Source organism: Orcinus orca, chromosome 10 (genome assembly GCF_937001465.1).
Source record: "Orcinus orca chromosome 10, mOrcOrc1.1, whole genome shotgun sequence".
NCBI classification, from domain to species: Eukaryota; Metazoa; Chordata; class Mammalia; order Artiodactyla; family Delphinidae; genus Orcinus; species Orcinus orca.
The window spans coordinates 2,054,676-2,071,028 of NC_064568.1; the positions used below are offsets into that span (position 1 = coordinate 2,054,676).

General features: G+C 43.6%; 1 protein-coding gene across 2 annotated transcripts in view; it reads right to left on the reverse strand.

The window, feature by feature from the left end:
- Positions 1-14,613: 14,613 nt before the first annotated feature.
- Positions 14,614-16,353, reverse strand: part of EFCC1 (EF-hand and coiled-coil domain containing 1) — a 33,316-nt gene continuing 31,576 nt past the window's right edge. For both annotated transcript variants that reach the window (XM_004284353.3, XM_049693717.1), the window contains exon 8: positions 14,614-15,654. In XM_004284353.3, the coding sequence (XP_004284401.1) occupies positions 15,518-15,654 (137 nt within the window). In that variant the 3' untranslated portion in view covers positions 14,614-15,517. The remainder of the gene's footprint in view (positions 15,655-16,353) is intronic.

Consider the following 16,353-nt stretch of genomic DNA (forward strand, 5'->3'; position numbering starts at 1 on the left):
AGCATGGTTTTTCACTAGGAAGTGTATTTGTTATCTCTTGCTGCTGCATAACACATCATTCCCCAAACTAGCAGCTTAAAACAGTAACACGCATTCATTTATGAGCTCAGTTCCTGTGGGTCAAGCCCTAGGGAGTGGCTTAGCTGGGCAGGTCTGGTTCTGGATACTGCAGTCAGGACCTCAGTTGGGGCTACGCTCATCTAAAGACCTGACCTGGGCTGGAGGACACGCTTCTGAGATGTGAGCTGGGCCATTGGCTGGAGGCCTTGGTTCCTTGCTGGCTATTGACAGAGGACGCTGATGTCCTGTCACATGGTCTTTTCCACAGGGCGCCTGGGTATCTTCTTGACATGGGGAGCGAGGAGGCTGCCCAGGCTTTTCACGCCCTGGTGTCCGAGAGCACCCCAGCAATTCCGCCGTTCTCTGTTAGAAGTGAGTCACGGGACTTCCCTGGTGGCGCAGTGGTAAAGAATCCGCCTGCCAATGCAGGGGCCACGGGTTCGAGCCCTGGTCCGGGAAGATCCCACGTGCCGCGGAGCAACTAAGCTTGTGCGTCACAACTACTGAGCCTGCGCTCTAGAGCCCGCGAGCCATAAATACTGAGCCTGCGTGCCACAACTACTGAAGCCCGTGTGCCTAGAGCCTGTGCTCTGCAACAAGAGAAGCCACCACAGTGACAAGCCCGTGCAATGCAACAAAGAGTAGCCCCCGCTCGCCACAACTAGAGAAAGACCATGCGCAGCAATGAAGACCCAATGCAGCCAAAAATAAATAAAATAAATTAAAAAAAAAAAAAGTGAGTCGCTAAGTCTAGCTCACACTCAAAGGGAAGAAAATTTGGCTTTATATCTCAAAGGAGACTTTGTAGACAGTTTAACAGGAAATTTTCAAATTCAGATATCAATCGTTGCAAGGCCTCTGTCAGGAAAACTCTACAGCTTTATTGAGAGGCCCTCTGAAGGGATAATTGGTTAATGGAGCTCCCAGGAGCCTCAAGTGACAGGAAACTTCCAGGTCCAGGTTGTGACTGATTTTCAGGCCCTGTTTTTGGTGAGAGTTTCTCAGGAATTGTGCACTTTGCTGCTTCTGACGGAAGGAAGCCCTGTTTCCCATGATGTCAGCTCCCCGGGCTCCACATTTCTCCCCTGGAGAAATCACCCCGGTCTTCAGCTCAGCAAAGGTGGGCCCCACCTTTCTGTGAAACTGTACCCTTTGACTCCCTTTCCTGTCAGTGACCTCAGACCTCGGTGCCCAGTGAAGGCCCTGCCTGTTTATCGTGGTGACAGGGTGGTTAAGTGGTCATGAGTGTGGGCTTGGGTCGACCAGCCCGGGGCCTGAATCCTGGCTCGATGGCTGGGCTGCATGGCCATGGGCATGGCCCCAAATCAGCATCCTCGTCAGTCAGGGTGGAGGTGGGAGGAAACCCCACGCCTGGCTTCTGTCGGTCACAGACCCAGGCCTTTCTCCAGACGAGTCCGTGGTCTTCTCAGGATCTGTCGCCCTGAGGCCTTGGGCCAGGCTTCGCTGGGCTGGGAGCAGCCACCTGACCTCGGGCCAGGGCAGAGCATTAGACAGGTGCTTAGGTCACGTCCAAGTTCAAGGTCTGGGATTGAGGGGGTCCCAGCCTCTCCCCGCTGGGTAAAAGGGAAGGTCACCAGGCTGCAGGCCGGCAAGGCTAAGGGTCCAGGAGGCACCTGACGCCAGGGCTGACTCTGCCCAAAGGTGGCTGAGGGACCTCCTGTGCCCATTCTCCCTTTCTCCTTTTTTGAATAGACAGTACTTTTTAGATCAGTTTTAGGTTCACAGCAAAACTGAGTGGAAAGTACAGAGTTCCCCTTTATCCCCACAGACTCCCCCACTAATGTGGTGCATTCGTTACACCTGATGAACATACAGCATCACCCAGAATCCAGACTTTACATGAGGGTTCATGCTTGGGGTTGTACCTTCTATGGACTTTGTCCAATGTATATCTGGCATTATTGTGTCATATAGCATATTTTTGCTGCCCTAAATTCCTCTGTGCCTCACCTGTTCATCCCTCCCTCCTCACCCAGCCCTTGGCAACCACTGATCTTTTCACTGTCTCCATAGTTTTTCCATTTCCAGAATGTTATATAGTTGGATTCCTACAGTTTGTAGCCTTTTTACATGGGCTTCTTTCACATAATAATATGCACTTAAGGTTCCTCTGTGTCCTTTCACGGCTTGATAGTTCATTTCTTTCCAGCACTGAATAATATTCCATTGTCTGAATGGACCGCAGTTTATTTATCCATCACCTACTGAAGGACATCTCGGTCACTTCCAAGATTTGGCAACTCTGAATAAAGCTGCTGTAAACATCTGTGCGCAGGTTTTTGTGTGGGCATCGCTTTTCAGCTGATTTGGGTAAATGCTAAGGAGCACAATTGCTGGATCATGTGGTAAGAATATGTTTAGTTTTTAAGAATTTGCCAAACTGTCTCCCAAAGTGGTTCTACGGCTTGTGGCTTTTCTACCAGCAAACTGGCATTCCATCAGCAACAAGGGCATGAGAGTTCCTGTTGCTCCACATCCTTGTCAGCACTTGGTGCTGTCAATGTTTTGGATTTTGGCCATCCTAACAGGCGTGCAGTGGTAGCTCATTGTTTTAATTTGCATTTCCCTGATGACATATGTCGAACATCTCTTCGTTTGCATATTTGCCATCTCTGTATCTTCTTTGGTGGTTTGTCTGTTCAGGGTCTTTGCCCATTAAAAAAAAAATCAGGTTGTTTTCTTATTATTGAGTTTAAGAGTTCTTTGTATATTTTGGATAATAGTCCTTTATCACATGTGTCTTTTGCGAATATTTTCCCCCAGTCTGTGGCTTGTCTTGTGGCGTATCCTCTTGACAGTGTCTTTCTCAGAGCAGAAGTTTTTAATTTTAATGAAGTCCAGCTTATCAACCATTTTTGATGGATCATGCCTTTGTTGTATTTAAAAAATCATAGCCATACCCGTGGTCATCTAGATTTTCTCCTGTGTTGTATTCTAGGGGTTTTAAAGTTTTGCATTTTACATTTAGATCTATGATCCACTTTGAGTTAATTTTTATGAAGGGTGTAAGGTTTTAAAAAATTATTGGAGTATAGTGGATTTACAATGTTGTGTTAGTTTCAGGTGTACAGCAAAGTGAATCTGTTATACATACATATATATCCACTCTTTTTTAGAGTCTTTTCCCATATAGGCCATTACAGAGTATTGAGTAGAGTTCTCTGTGCTATACAGTAGGTTCTTATTAGATATCTATTTTATATATAGTAGTGCGTATATTGTCAGTCCCAATCTCCCATTTTATCCCTACCCCGCCTTACCCTCTGGTAAGCATAATTTACATCTGTAACTCTATTTCTGTTATGTAGATAAGTTCATTTGTACCATTTTTTTTTAGATTCTACATATAAGGGGTATCACATGACATTTGTCTTTCTCTGTCTGACTTACTTAACTCAGTATGACAATCTCTAGGTCCATCCGTGCTGCTGCAAGTGGCATTATTTCAGTCTTTTTTATGGCTGAGGAATGTTCCATGGTATACATGTACCACATCTTCTTTATCCATTCCTCTGTTGACGGACACTTAGGTTGTTTCCATGTCTTGGATATTGCAGATAGTACGGCAGTGAACATTGGGGTGCATGTATCTTTCCGAATTATGGTTTTCTCTGTATATATGCCCAGGAGTGGGATTACTGGATCATATGGTAGTTCTGTTTTTAGTTTTCTGAGGAACCTCCGTACTGGTTTCCATAGTGACTGCACCAATTTACATTCCCACCAACAGTGTAGGAGGGTTCCCTTTTCTCCACACCCTCTCCAGCAGTTGTTATTTGTAGACTTTTCTTTTAAAATTTATTTTTATTTTTGGCTGTGTTGGGTCTTCGTTTCTGTGCGAGCGCTTTCTCTAGTTGTGGCAACCGGGGGCCACTCTTCATCGTGGTGTGCGGGCCTCTCGCTATCTTGCCCCCTCTTGTTGTGGAGCACAGGCTCCAGACGCGCAGGCTCAGTAGTTGTGCCTCACGGGCCTAGTTGCTCCACGGCATGTGGGATCTTCCCAGACCGGGGCTCGAACCTGTGTCCCCTGCATTAGCAGGCAGACCCTCAACCACTGTGCCACCAGGGAAGCCCCCTATTTGTAGACTTTTTAATGATGGCCATTCTGACCAGTGTGAGGCAGTACAATTCCACACTGTCTTGATGACTGTAGTTTTGTAGTAAGTCTTGAAGTCTGATACTGCCAGTGTTTCAAGTTTGTTCTTCTCTTTCAATATTGAGTTGGCAACTCTGGGTCTTTGGCCTCTCCATATAAACTTTAGAATCAGATGGTCAATACCCACAAAATAACTTGCTGGAATTTTGATCAGAAATGCATTGAATGGAGAGATCAACTTGAAGAACTGACATCTTGATAATATTGAGTCTTCCTGTCCATGAACATGGAATATACCTCCATTTATTTCATTTAAAAAATAAATTTATTTATTTTATTATTTTATTTTATTTATTTTTTGTTTAGTTTTGGCTGCGTTGGGTCTTTATTGCTGCATGGAGGCTACTCTTCGTTGCGGTGCACGGGCTCCAGGTGCATGGGCTTCTGTAGTTGTGGCACGTGGGCTCAGTAGTTGTGGCTCACGGGGTCTAGAGCACAGGCTCAGTAGTTGTGGCGCACAGGCTTAGTTGCTTCGCAGCACGTGGGATCCTCCCAGACCAGGGATCGAACATGTGTCCCCTGCATTGGCAGGTGGATTCTTAACCACTGTGCCACCAGGGAAGCCCTCCATTTATTTCTGTAATTTATTTTATTAGAGTTTTCTAATTTTCCTCATATAGATCTTGTACACATTTGTTAGATTCATATCTAAGTATTTCATTTTTGAGGGTGCTAATGTAAATGGCATTGTGTTTTGATTTCAAATTTCACTTGTTTGTTGCTGGTATTAGAAAAACGGTTGACTTTTGTATATTAACCTTGTATCCTGCAATCTTACTATAGTTGCTTTTTAATTCCCTTTTTCATTGATTTTTTTGGATTTCTATGTAGATGACCATGTCATCTGCAAATGAAGGCAGTTTTGTTTCTTCCTTCCTAATCTTTATTGCCTTTTGCCTTAGTCACAAGATACTATACACTGGGGGGCTTAAACAACAAGTATATTTATTTCTCACAGTTCTGGAGGATGGGAGTCTGACATCAGGGTGCCAGCATGGTCAGGTTTTTGGCTGGGCCCTCCTCCTGGTTTACAGATGGCCCCTTTTCTCATCGTAGCCTCACATGATGGAGACACAGAGAGAGGAAGCGTGTTCCATGTCCGTTCTCATAAGGGCACTAATCATCCTGAGGGCTGCACCCTTGTGACCTAATCATCTCCCAAAGGTCTCATCTTCCAATACCATCACTTTGGAGATGAGGGTTTCAACATGTGTTGGGATACAGATATTCAGTCCATAGTACCTTTTATTTCCTTTTCTTGTCTTTTGCATTAGCTAGGACTTCCAGTAAGATGTTGAAGATGAATGCTGAGAGGGACATCTTGCCTTGTTCCTGGTCTTAGTGGGAGTGTCTAGTTTCTCACCATTAAATGTGATGTTCACTGTAGGTTTTCTGTAGATGTTCTTTATCAAACTGAGGAAGTTCCCCTCTATTCCTAGTTTGCTGACAGTTGTTTTTTTAAAATCATTAATGGATGTTGGATTTTTTTTCAAATGCCTTTTCTGCATCTATGGATATGATCATGTGATTTTCTTCATCCTGTTGATGTGATAGATTACATTAGTTGATTATTGGATGTTGAAACAGCCTTGCATACCTGGGGTAAATCCCACTTGTTCGTGGTGTATAATTCTTTTTATACAGTGTTGGATTCAACTTGCTAATATTTTGTTGACGATTTTTCTGTCTGTGTTCATGAGACATACCGTCTTCAGTTTTCTTTTTTTTTGGCTGCACTGCGTGGCTTGCGGGATCTTAGTTCCCCGACCAAGGATTGAACCTGCACCACAGCAGTGAAAGCGCTGAGTCCTAACCACTGGACCTCCAGGGAATTCCCCAGTTTTCTTTTCTTATAATGTCTTTGTACAGTTTTGGTATTAGGGTAATGCTGGCCTCATAGAGTGAGTGAGGAAATATTCCCTCTGCTTCTATCTTCTGAGAGAGATGGTAAAGCTTTGGGAAAATTTCTTCCTTAAATGTTTGGTAGAATTTACCAGTGAACCCACCTGGGCCTGTACTTTCTCTTTTGGAAGGTTATTAGGTATTAATTCAATTATTTAATAGATATGTCTATTCCGATTTCTTCTTGTGTGAGTTTTGGCAGGTAGTGTCTTTCACAGAATTGGTTCATTTCATTTAGGTTCAGATTTGTGGGCTTAGAGTTCATAGTTTTCCTTTATTATCCTTTCAATGTCAATGGAATCTATAGTAAGATCGCCTCTTTTATTCCTGATATTAGTAATTTGTGTCTTCTCTCTTTTTCTGTTTTTTTCTTTTTGGCTGCGTTGGGTCTTCGTTGCTGCACACGGGCGAGCGGGAGCTAGTCTTCCTTGTGATGCACGGGCTTCTCACTGCAGGTGGCTTCTCTTCAGGCTTTAGGCACGTAGGCTTCAGTAGTTGTGGCACACGGGCTCGGTAGTTGTGGCTCGCGGGCTCTAGAGCGCAGGCTCAGTAGTTGTGACACACAGGCTTAGTTGCTCCGCAGCATGTGGGATCTTCCCGGACCAGAGATCGAACCCATGTCCCCTGCATTGGCAGGCGGATTCTTAACCACTGCGCCACCAGGGAAGTCCCTCCTCTCTTTTTCTTAATTAGCCTGCCTAGAGGCTAGTTGATTTTATTGATCTTTTCAAAGAATCAGCTTTTGGTGTCATTGATTTTTTTTCCTCTATTTTCCAATTTTTAATTTTATTGATTTCTGCTCTAATTTTTATTTTATTGAAGTATAGTTTATTTAAAATATTGTGTTAGTTTCAGGTATACAGCATAGTGTTTAAGTATTTTTTCAGATTATATTTCATTATAGGTTATTATAAGATATTATCTTATAATTATAAGGTATTATCTTATAAGATATTATCTTATAATTATAAGATAATGGGTGTATTCCCTGTGCTATATAGTATATCCTTGTTGCTTATTTGTTTTATGTATATGTAGTTTGTATCTGATAATTCCATAATTATCCATAATTCCATAATTTCTTACCCCCTCCCCTCTCCCCTTTGGTAACTACAAGTTTATTTTTTATATCTGTGAGTCTGGTTTTGCATGCACATTCATTTGTATTACTTTTTAGATTCCAGATAGAAGTGATATCATATAGTATGTCTTCTGTCTTATTTCACTGAACATAATATTCCCTAGGTCCATCCACGTTGCTGCAAATGGCAGTATTTCATTTCTTTTTTTTATGGTGGGGTAGTATTCCAGCGTGTGCGTGTGCGTGTGTGTGTGTGTGTATTAATCCAGTTGGCTGTTCATGGGCACCTAAGTTGCTTCCACGTCTTGGCTGTTGTACATAGTGCTGCAATGAATGTTGGGGTGCATGTGTCTTTTCAAATTATTGTTTTCATTGTCTTCAGATATATGCCCAGGAGTGGAATTGCTGGATCATCTGGTAGTTCTAGTTTTAGTTTTTTGAGGAAACTCCATACTGTTTTCTATAGTGGCTGCACCAATTTACATTCCCACCGACAGTGTACAAAGGTTCCCTTTCTCCACATCCTTGCCAACATTTGTTTTTTGTGGTCTATTTGACAGTAGCCATTCTAACAGGTGTGAGGTGATATCTCATTGTGGTTTTGATTTGCATTTCTGTGATTAGCAGCGTTGAGCATCTTGTCACATGTCTGTTGGCCATCTGTATGTCTTTGGGAAAATGTCTATTCAGTTCTTCTGCCTATTTTAAAAATCGGTTTTTTTAAAAATTTTGAATTGTTTGAGCTGTTTACATAATTTTGGATATTAACACCTTAATGGTTATATCACTTGCAAATATCTTCTCCCATTCAGTAGGTTATCTTTTCATTTTGTTGATGGTTTTCTTTTCTGTGCAAAAGCTTTTAAGTTGACCTTTTAAACAAAGGTTCCATTTGTTTATTTTGTTTTTTCCTTTGCTTTAGGAGACAGATCCAAAAAATTCCTATGATTTATGTCAGAGTGTCTGCCTGTGTTTTCCTCTAGGAGTTTTATCCCTCTAGGAGTTTCCCTCCAGGAGTTCCAGCCTTGTATTTAAGCCTTTAATCCATTTTGAGTTTATTTTTGTATATGGTGTGAGAAAATATTCTAATTTCATTGTTTTACATGTAGCTGTCCAGTTTTCCCAGCCCACTTATTGAAGAGATTCTTTCCCCCATTGTAAATTCTTGCCTCCATTGTTGTAGATTAATTGGCCATAGGTGTGTGGGTTTATTTCTGGGCTCTCTGTTCTGTTCCATTGATCTATGTGTCTATTTTTGTACCAATATCATACAGCCTTGATTACTGTAGTTTTGTAGTATAATCTGAATCACAGAGCATGGTACCTCCTCCTCTGTTCTTTCTCAAGATTGTTTCGGCTATTCAGGGTCTTTTGTATTTCCATACAAATGAAAAAAATTTTCTAGTTTTGTGAAAAATGCCATTGGTAATTTGATAGAGATTGCATTTTAACAATATTCTTCAGTCATTCTAACAATATTCTTCAGTCATTTTAACAATATTCTTCCAGCCATGAACACGGTAAACCTTTTCCATCTGTTTCTGTTGTCTTTGATTTCTTTCATCAGTGTCTTACGGTGTTTTGAGTACAGGCCGTTTGTCTCCTTAGTTAGATTTACTCCTAGGTGTTTTCTTCTTCTTCTTCTTTTTTTTGCTGCACTGTGTGGCTTGGGGGATCTCAGTTCCCCAACCAGCGATTGAACCCAGGCCACAGCGGTGAAAGCCCAGAATCCTAACCACAAGGCCACCAGTGAACTCCCTATTTTATTCTTTTTGATGTGATTGTAAATGGAATTGTTTGCTTAATTTCTCTTTCTGATAGTTCATTGTTAGTGTATAGAAATGTCATAGATTTCTGTACATTAACTTTGTATCTACGAATTTACCAAATTCATTGAGCTCTAGTAGTTTTTTTGGTGGCATCTTTAGGATTTTCTGTGTATAGCATCATGTCATCTGCAAACTGTGACAATTTTACCCTTCCTTTCCAGTTTGGATTCCTTTTATTTCTTTTTCTTGTCTGATTGCTGTGGCTAGGTCTTCCAATACTATGTTAAGTAAAAGTGGTAGAGTGATATCCCTGATCTTAGAGGAAATGCTTTCACCTTTTCACCATTGAGTATATTAGCTGTGGGCTTATCATATATGGCCTTTATTATGTTGAGGTATATTCCCTCTATATCTACTTTCTGGAGAGTTTTTTTTTTTATCATAAAAGGTTGTTGAATTTTGTCAAAAGCTTTTTCTGCATCTATTGAGATGATCATATGATTTTTTAAAAATTAATTAATTAATTTTGGCTGCATTGGGTCTTCATTGCTGCGCATGGGCTTTCTCTAGTTGTGGTGAGCAGGGGCAACTCTTCATTGCAGTGTGCAGGTTTCTCTTGTTGTGGAGCACGGGCTCTAGGCGCACAGGCTTCAGTAGTTGTGGCACATGGGCTCAGTAGTTGTGGCTTTCAGGCTCCAGAGCACAGGCTCAGCAGTTGTGGCGCACGGGCCCAGTTGCTCTGCAGCATGTGGGATCTTCCCGGACCAGGGCTCGAACCCATGTCCCCTGTATTGGCAGGCGGATTCTTAACCACTGCACCACCAGGAAAGTCCGATCATACGATTTTTTTATTCTGCAGTTTGTTAATGTGGTGTATCACGTTGATATTTTTGTGTGTGGATATTGAAATATCCTTATTACATCCCTGGGATAAATTCCACCTGATCACTGAGTATGATCCTTTTAATGTATTGTTGGATTTGGTTTGCTAATATTTTGTTGAGGATTTTTTCATCTATGTTCATCAGTGATACTGGCCTATAATTGTCTTTTCTGTGTGTGTGTGTGTGTGTGTGTGTGTGTGATCTTTGTCTGGTTTTGGTATCAGGGTGATGCTGGCCTCATACAGTGAATTTGGAAGCATTCCTTCCTCAGCAATTTTTTGGAATAGTTTGAGGATAGGTGTTTAACTCTTCTCTATATGTTTGGTAGAATTCACCTGTGAAGCCATCTGGCCCTGGACTTTTGTTGGGAGGTTTTTTTCTTTTAATTACTGATTCAGTTTGAGATTTCAGCACTGGTAATTAGTCTGTTCATTTTCTCTATTTCTTCCTGGTTCAGCCTTGGGAGGTTGTACATTTCTAGGAATTTGTCCATTTTTTTCTAGCTTGTCCATTTTATTGGTGTATGGTTGTTTGTAGTAATATCTTATTCTCCTTTGTACTTCTATGGTGTAGGTTGTAACTTCTCCTTTTTCATTTCTGATTTTATTGATTTGGGCCCTCTTTTTTCCTTGATGAGTCTGGCTAAAGGTTTATTGATATTTATGTTTTCAAAGAACAAGCTCTTAGTTTCATTGATTTTTTTCTATTTTTTTTCAGCCTCAGTTTCATTTATTTCCACTCTGATCTTTACGATTTCTTTCTAACTTTAGGTTTTGTTCTCCTTTTTCTAGTTCCTCTAGGTATAAAGTTAGGATGGTTGGTTTGAGATTTTTTTTTTTTCCTAAGATAGGCTTTTATTGCTATAAACTTCCCTCTCTGAATTGCTTTTGCTGTGTTCCATAGATTTTTTTTTAACAGCTTTATTGGAGTATAATTGTGTTCCATAGATTTTGTGGGGGGGGGTCGTTGTGTTTTCATTTGTCTCCAAGTATTTTTTATTTCCTCTTTGACTTTTTTTTTCAGTGATTCATTGGTTGTTTAGTAGCATATTGTTTAGCCTCCACATGTTCGTGTTTTTTTGCAGTTTTTCCCCTTGTAGTTGATTTCTTAGCTTTTGTGGTCAGAAAAGATGCGTGATACAACTTCAGGTTTTTTAAATTTGATGAGGTTTGTTTTGTGGCCTAGCAAGTAATCTGTCAGGGAGAATGTTCTATGTGTACTTGATAAGAAGTATATTCTGATGTTTTTGTATGGAATGATCTACACATTCTCTTAAGTCCATCTGTTCTAATGTGTCATTTAAGGCTAGTGTTTCCTTATTGATTTTTTTCTGTCTGGATGATCTGTCCATTGATGTAAGTGGGGTGTCAAAATTCCCTACTATTATTCTGTTACTGTCAATTTCTCTGTTTATGTCTGTTAATATTTGCTTTATGTATTTAGGTACTCCTATGTTGGGTGCATATTTACGGTTGTTATATCTTCTTGGATTGATCCCCTGATCCTTATGTAATGTCCTTTTCTGTCTCTTGTTGCAGTCTTTGTTTTAAAGTCTATTTTGTCTGATGTAAGTATTGCTATCCTGACTTTCTTTTGATTTCCATTTGCATGGAATGTCTTTTTTCATCCCCTCACTTTCAGTCTGTGTGTCTCTTTAGATCTGAAGTGAGTCCCTTGTAGGCAGCATATATACGTTTTTATATCCATTCAGCCACTCTGTCTTTTGATCGGAGCATTTAGTTCATTTACATTTGAAGTAATTTTTGATAGGCATGTAATTATTGACACTTCGTTTAATTGTTTGGGGGTTTTTGTTCCCTCATTCTTCTCGTCCCTTATGATACGATGACTATCTTTAGTGTTGTATTTAGATTCCTTACTCTTTTTGTGCGTGTATCTATTATAGATTTTTAGTTTGAGGTTACCATGAGGTTTATATATAGCAATCTATATATGTGTGATTATTTTAAGTTGCTGGCCTTTTAATTTCAAACAAATTTTAACATCCCTGCATTTGTACTCCCCTCCCCTCATAATTACTGTGATTTTTTTTTTTTTTTTGGCCTTGCTGCATGGCACGCGGGATCTTCGTTCCCTGACCAGGGGTGGAGCTTGTGCCCCCTGTCTTGGAAGCGCGGAGTCTTAACCACTGGACCACCAGAGAACTCCCACTGTGATATTTTTGACATCACATTTTCTGTGTTTTTGTGTATCCCTTAACTGCTTACTGTGGATATAGATTTGACTACTTTTGTCTTTTAAGCTTCCTACTAGCTTTGTATGTGGTTGGTTTACTACCTTTAGTGTGTATTTGCTTTACCAGTGAGTTTTTTCCTTTCATAATTTTCATGTTTATAGTTGTGGCCTCTTCTTTTTTGCTTAGAGAAGTCTCTTGAACATTTCTTGTAAAGCTGGTTGGGTGGTGCTGTAAAACTTTTGATCTCTCCCTCAAATCTGAATGAGAGTCTTGCCAGGTAAAGTATTCTTGAGTGTAGGTTTTTCCCTTTCATCACTTTAAATATATTGTGCCTCCCCCTTCTGGCCTGCAGAGTTTCTGCTGAAAAGTCAGCTGATAGCCTTATGGGAGTTCCCTTGTGTGTAACTTGTCTCTTTTCCTTGCTGTTTTTAATGTTCTCTCTTTATCTTTAATTTTTGCCATTTTAATTAGAATGCGTCTTGGTGTGGTCCTTTTTGGGGTTGCTCTTGTTGGGATTCTCTGTGATTCCTGGACCTGAATGTCTGTTTCCTTTTCCAGGTTAGGGAAGTTTTCAGCTACGGTGTCTTCAAATAAATTCTCTGTCCCTTTTTCTTTCTCTTTTCCTTCTAGGACCCCTATAATGCTAATGTGAGTACACTTGATGTTATCCCAGAGGTCTCTTAAACCGTTTTCATTTCTGTTCTTTCTTCTCTTCAGCTTCAGTGATTTCCACTACTCTCCTCCAATTCGCTGATCTGTTCCTCTGTATCATATGATCTACGGTTGATTCCTTCCACTGTATGTTTTTCATTTCATTTATTGTATTCTTCATCTCTGTTTGGTGGTTCTTTATATTTTCTAACTCTTTGTTAAAAACTTCTAACTTCTTACTCTGTTCATCTATTCTTCTCCTGAGTTCTTTGATTATCTTTATGATCATTACCCTGAATTCTTTCTTGGGGAGATTACCTATCTCCGCTTCACTTAACTCTTCTGGGGTTTTATGTTATTCCTTCATTTGGAACACATTCCTCTGTCACCTCATTTTGCCTAATTTGCTATTTTTATTTCTATGTATCTGGTAGGTTGGTTACATTACCCAACTTTGGAGAAGCAGCCTTTTGTAGGAGATGTCCTATGTGTCCCAGCAGTGCACTCTCCTCCAGCCAGGCTATATGCCATAGGGTGCCCACTATGTGGACTGCATAGGTCCTTCTGTTGTGTCAGGCTGACTACTGTGGGTGGTCTGGTGGGCGTGGCTGGCCCTGGTCCAGTTGGTTGCCTTTTTTCTTTTAATAATATTAGCATTAGCTGGATACGTGGTTTCCCAGCTATAGATGATATTTCCCAGCATCCCTTTCAGCTAGGTATGGCCAATGGGATGAGAGTAGAGGAGATGTGAGCCAGAGTGCCTGACCCTTCCCTTCCTCTCCCCTCCTTCCTGTGGAGGGCAGATGCAGTGCTGGTGAATTGGCTTCCACCATGCCAAGGAGGATGACACCCTAGGGTAAGGCAGAGCAACAAAGTGGAAGGAACCTTGATCCCTGGGTGACTACATGGAGCAGAGCTGCTCTGTCAACCAGGACCACTGGACTGTTACAGGAGAGAGAGTTCTATCCTGTTTGACCCAGAGTATATTGGGATCTCTCTTATCGGGGTGGTTTAGCCTGTACCATAACGAATCCAGACCCCAAGCCTGGAGTTTCCTAGCCAGAGACAGCTGGAAGTGGTAGGAATTGTGTGAGATATGAGATTAGAAAACAGGCCTCAGTCCAGTGTTGGATGCTAATTTGCTGTGTGACGCTGGGTAGCTCCTCCAGCCTCTCTGGGCACCTCTACATCCTAGTCCACGTTATAAACTTGCCTCCAATGAGATGAGATTCGTACAAGACACAAGGCTGGGCATTGTCCTCCAGCCCTCCCTGTGGCTCCTGCCCAGGAGTGCCTGCTGGTCCCGGGCTCCCCTGATCTCCTTCCCCCAGGGTTCCCCTTCTGTGTCCCGATGACTCTGCTCCAGCCCCTTGGCAACCCCTTGCTCCTAGAGTCCTGCAGCCAGCCTCCTGTCTCCTCCTCTCTGCTCCACCCTCTGGGAGGCAGGTCAGAACCCTCCAAGGCCCCCATTGCCTGGGGGATGGAGTCCTAAACCCTCGTCTGTCATCAAGGGCCCCCTGACCTGCCCCGTCCCTGCCAGGCATCTGCCCTCGTCCCACCGTCTCTGTAGTGCTTCATCCTCCTTGGCTCGAACTGATCCCTCTCAGCTGAGCTCTCAGAACTCTCTCTTCTTTTTTTCTTTTTTTTTAATAAAAATATTATCAGGGCTTCCCTGGTGTCGCAGTGGTTGAGAGTCCGCCTGCTGATGCAGGGGACATGGGTTCGTGCCCCGGTCCTGGAAGATCCCACATGCCATGGAGCGGCTGGGCCCGTGAGCCATGGCCGCTGAGCCTGCGCGTCCGGAGCCTGTGCTCCGCGAGGGGAGAGGCCACAGCAGTGAGAGGCCCGCGTACCGCAAAAAAAAAAAAATGAAAAAAAAAATTATCAAACCATTACCTTTGATAATTGACTTTATTTGTGGAGTTTTTTGTATACACAAAAATTCTAATTTTTGTATATTCACATATGCCTTCACATTCTTACATAGCTTTGGGGTTGGCAGTTTTAATTAAGAACCCTCTCTTCTACCTCAGGGTAGCCCGGATTTCACCCGCGTTGCATGACTTGCCATCGTATCTTTCTCTCCTATGAGAGGTTAAGGTAGATGAGGCCAGGCAGCTTGTCCTCCTCCTTCCTGTGACCCCATGAGGCCTGGTACCTACTGTGTGCTCAGGAAAGAGGGGCTCTGGGTTCTGTACTAATGGGGGCCCTTTCTGGCACCGCACTTTTGCTCTCACTGTTACCTCACATGAAATGCCCTTCCCTCCTCTCTGCCTATCTAAATCCTATCCCTCTTCTAGAGCTAGTTCAAGGCCAGCTCCACCAGGAAGCCTGCAGTGATCACGCTGCCCGCCTTGGAGTTCCCCCAGCCCTGCCTGGGCTTCCACAATTCCTGAGGCATGAGTAGTTTCCCCGGTGGACCTGGGGACACAGAGTCCCTGCAGCAGGCATGCTGTGGGGAGGAAGGGGAGGAGACCCTGGGAACCCAGGGAAGAGATTCTGGACTGGACCGGGCAGAAGAGTGTACAGCTCTACTCCAAGGGCAGGGGAGACTGCAGCAGGTACAGGCTGATCCAGCAACCTTAGGGCAGTGTGGACCCTGGCAGCAGGAATGCAGGGGCTGCTAGGGAATCTGGGAGGAACCCAAGGAAGGGATGGCTGCCGGGCTCTGAACTGGGGCCAGTCTCAGAAGGAGCCTGCACCTCCAGGGTTCCGAGGATGTGGCCAGGCTGTTGCTTGAGGCTGGTCTGATGGTGGCCAGGCTGCCCAGGGGGCCCACAGACCGGGCTAGCAACCTCAGCAGGAGATGAGGAGGGAGTTGCTGAGTGCTGGAGCTGCAGAGGCTGGTGCCAAGGGCTCTCTACGCAGGAGCTCACAGCCAGCCAGAGCTCGGTGCAGGGCATCCAGCATGGCTGAGGGGCCAGACGTCCCCTCTGAAAAGGAAGAGTGGGCAGCAGGGCGGGTCAGTCTGCTCATTCTGGCCCACAGAGCTGCTCCCCCGCCTCCCTGGGCCCTCCCCAGCCCTGTTCAGCTGTCCCCCCCCTCTTGCTGCTCTCCCACTGAGGACCCTGGGGAAGGGACCTTCTAATGCACAGTTTCTGACCTCCTTCTTGGTGCCAGGGACCATTCAGGGCACTGGACATACCTGAGCCCTGCCCAGCAGTGCCCAGTGAGGCCAGCGAGCAAATGCTCCTCAGCCGTCTGTCTCCCCGCCAGCCTGTGAGGCCCTGTCAGGCAGGAGCCGGCCTTGCTCCTCCTGATTTCATTGGGCACAAGCTGGCACTGATGAAATTCTGCTGCCCTGAACTTTGTCTAAACAACGGGGCCACGTGGCCTAGTACTTAAGGGAGAGACCTGAGGTTTTGGCACGGCTGGCCCTTGGCCTCTCTGTGCCTCCATCTTCCCATCTGTGGAATGGGTATGATAACAGCCCTTCCTCCGCAGTAAGCCCAGGACTGTGGGTGAGTCTAAACTGCCCACAGGGAACTGCCTGGCTCCCCTGGGGTCTGGCCACACTGGCTTCTGTTTGGCCTTTTCCCTGGGGTGTGTGCTCCCTGCTCTTGTCAACTAGCACCTTCAGCTTCCCGAAGCCTGTTCCTGAATGTACCCTTTGCAGGTGGGCAGGGCAGGAA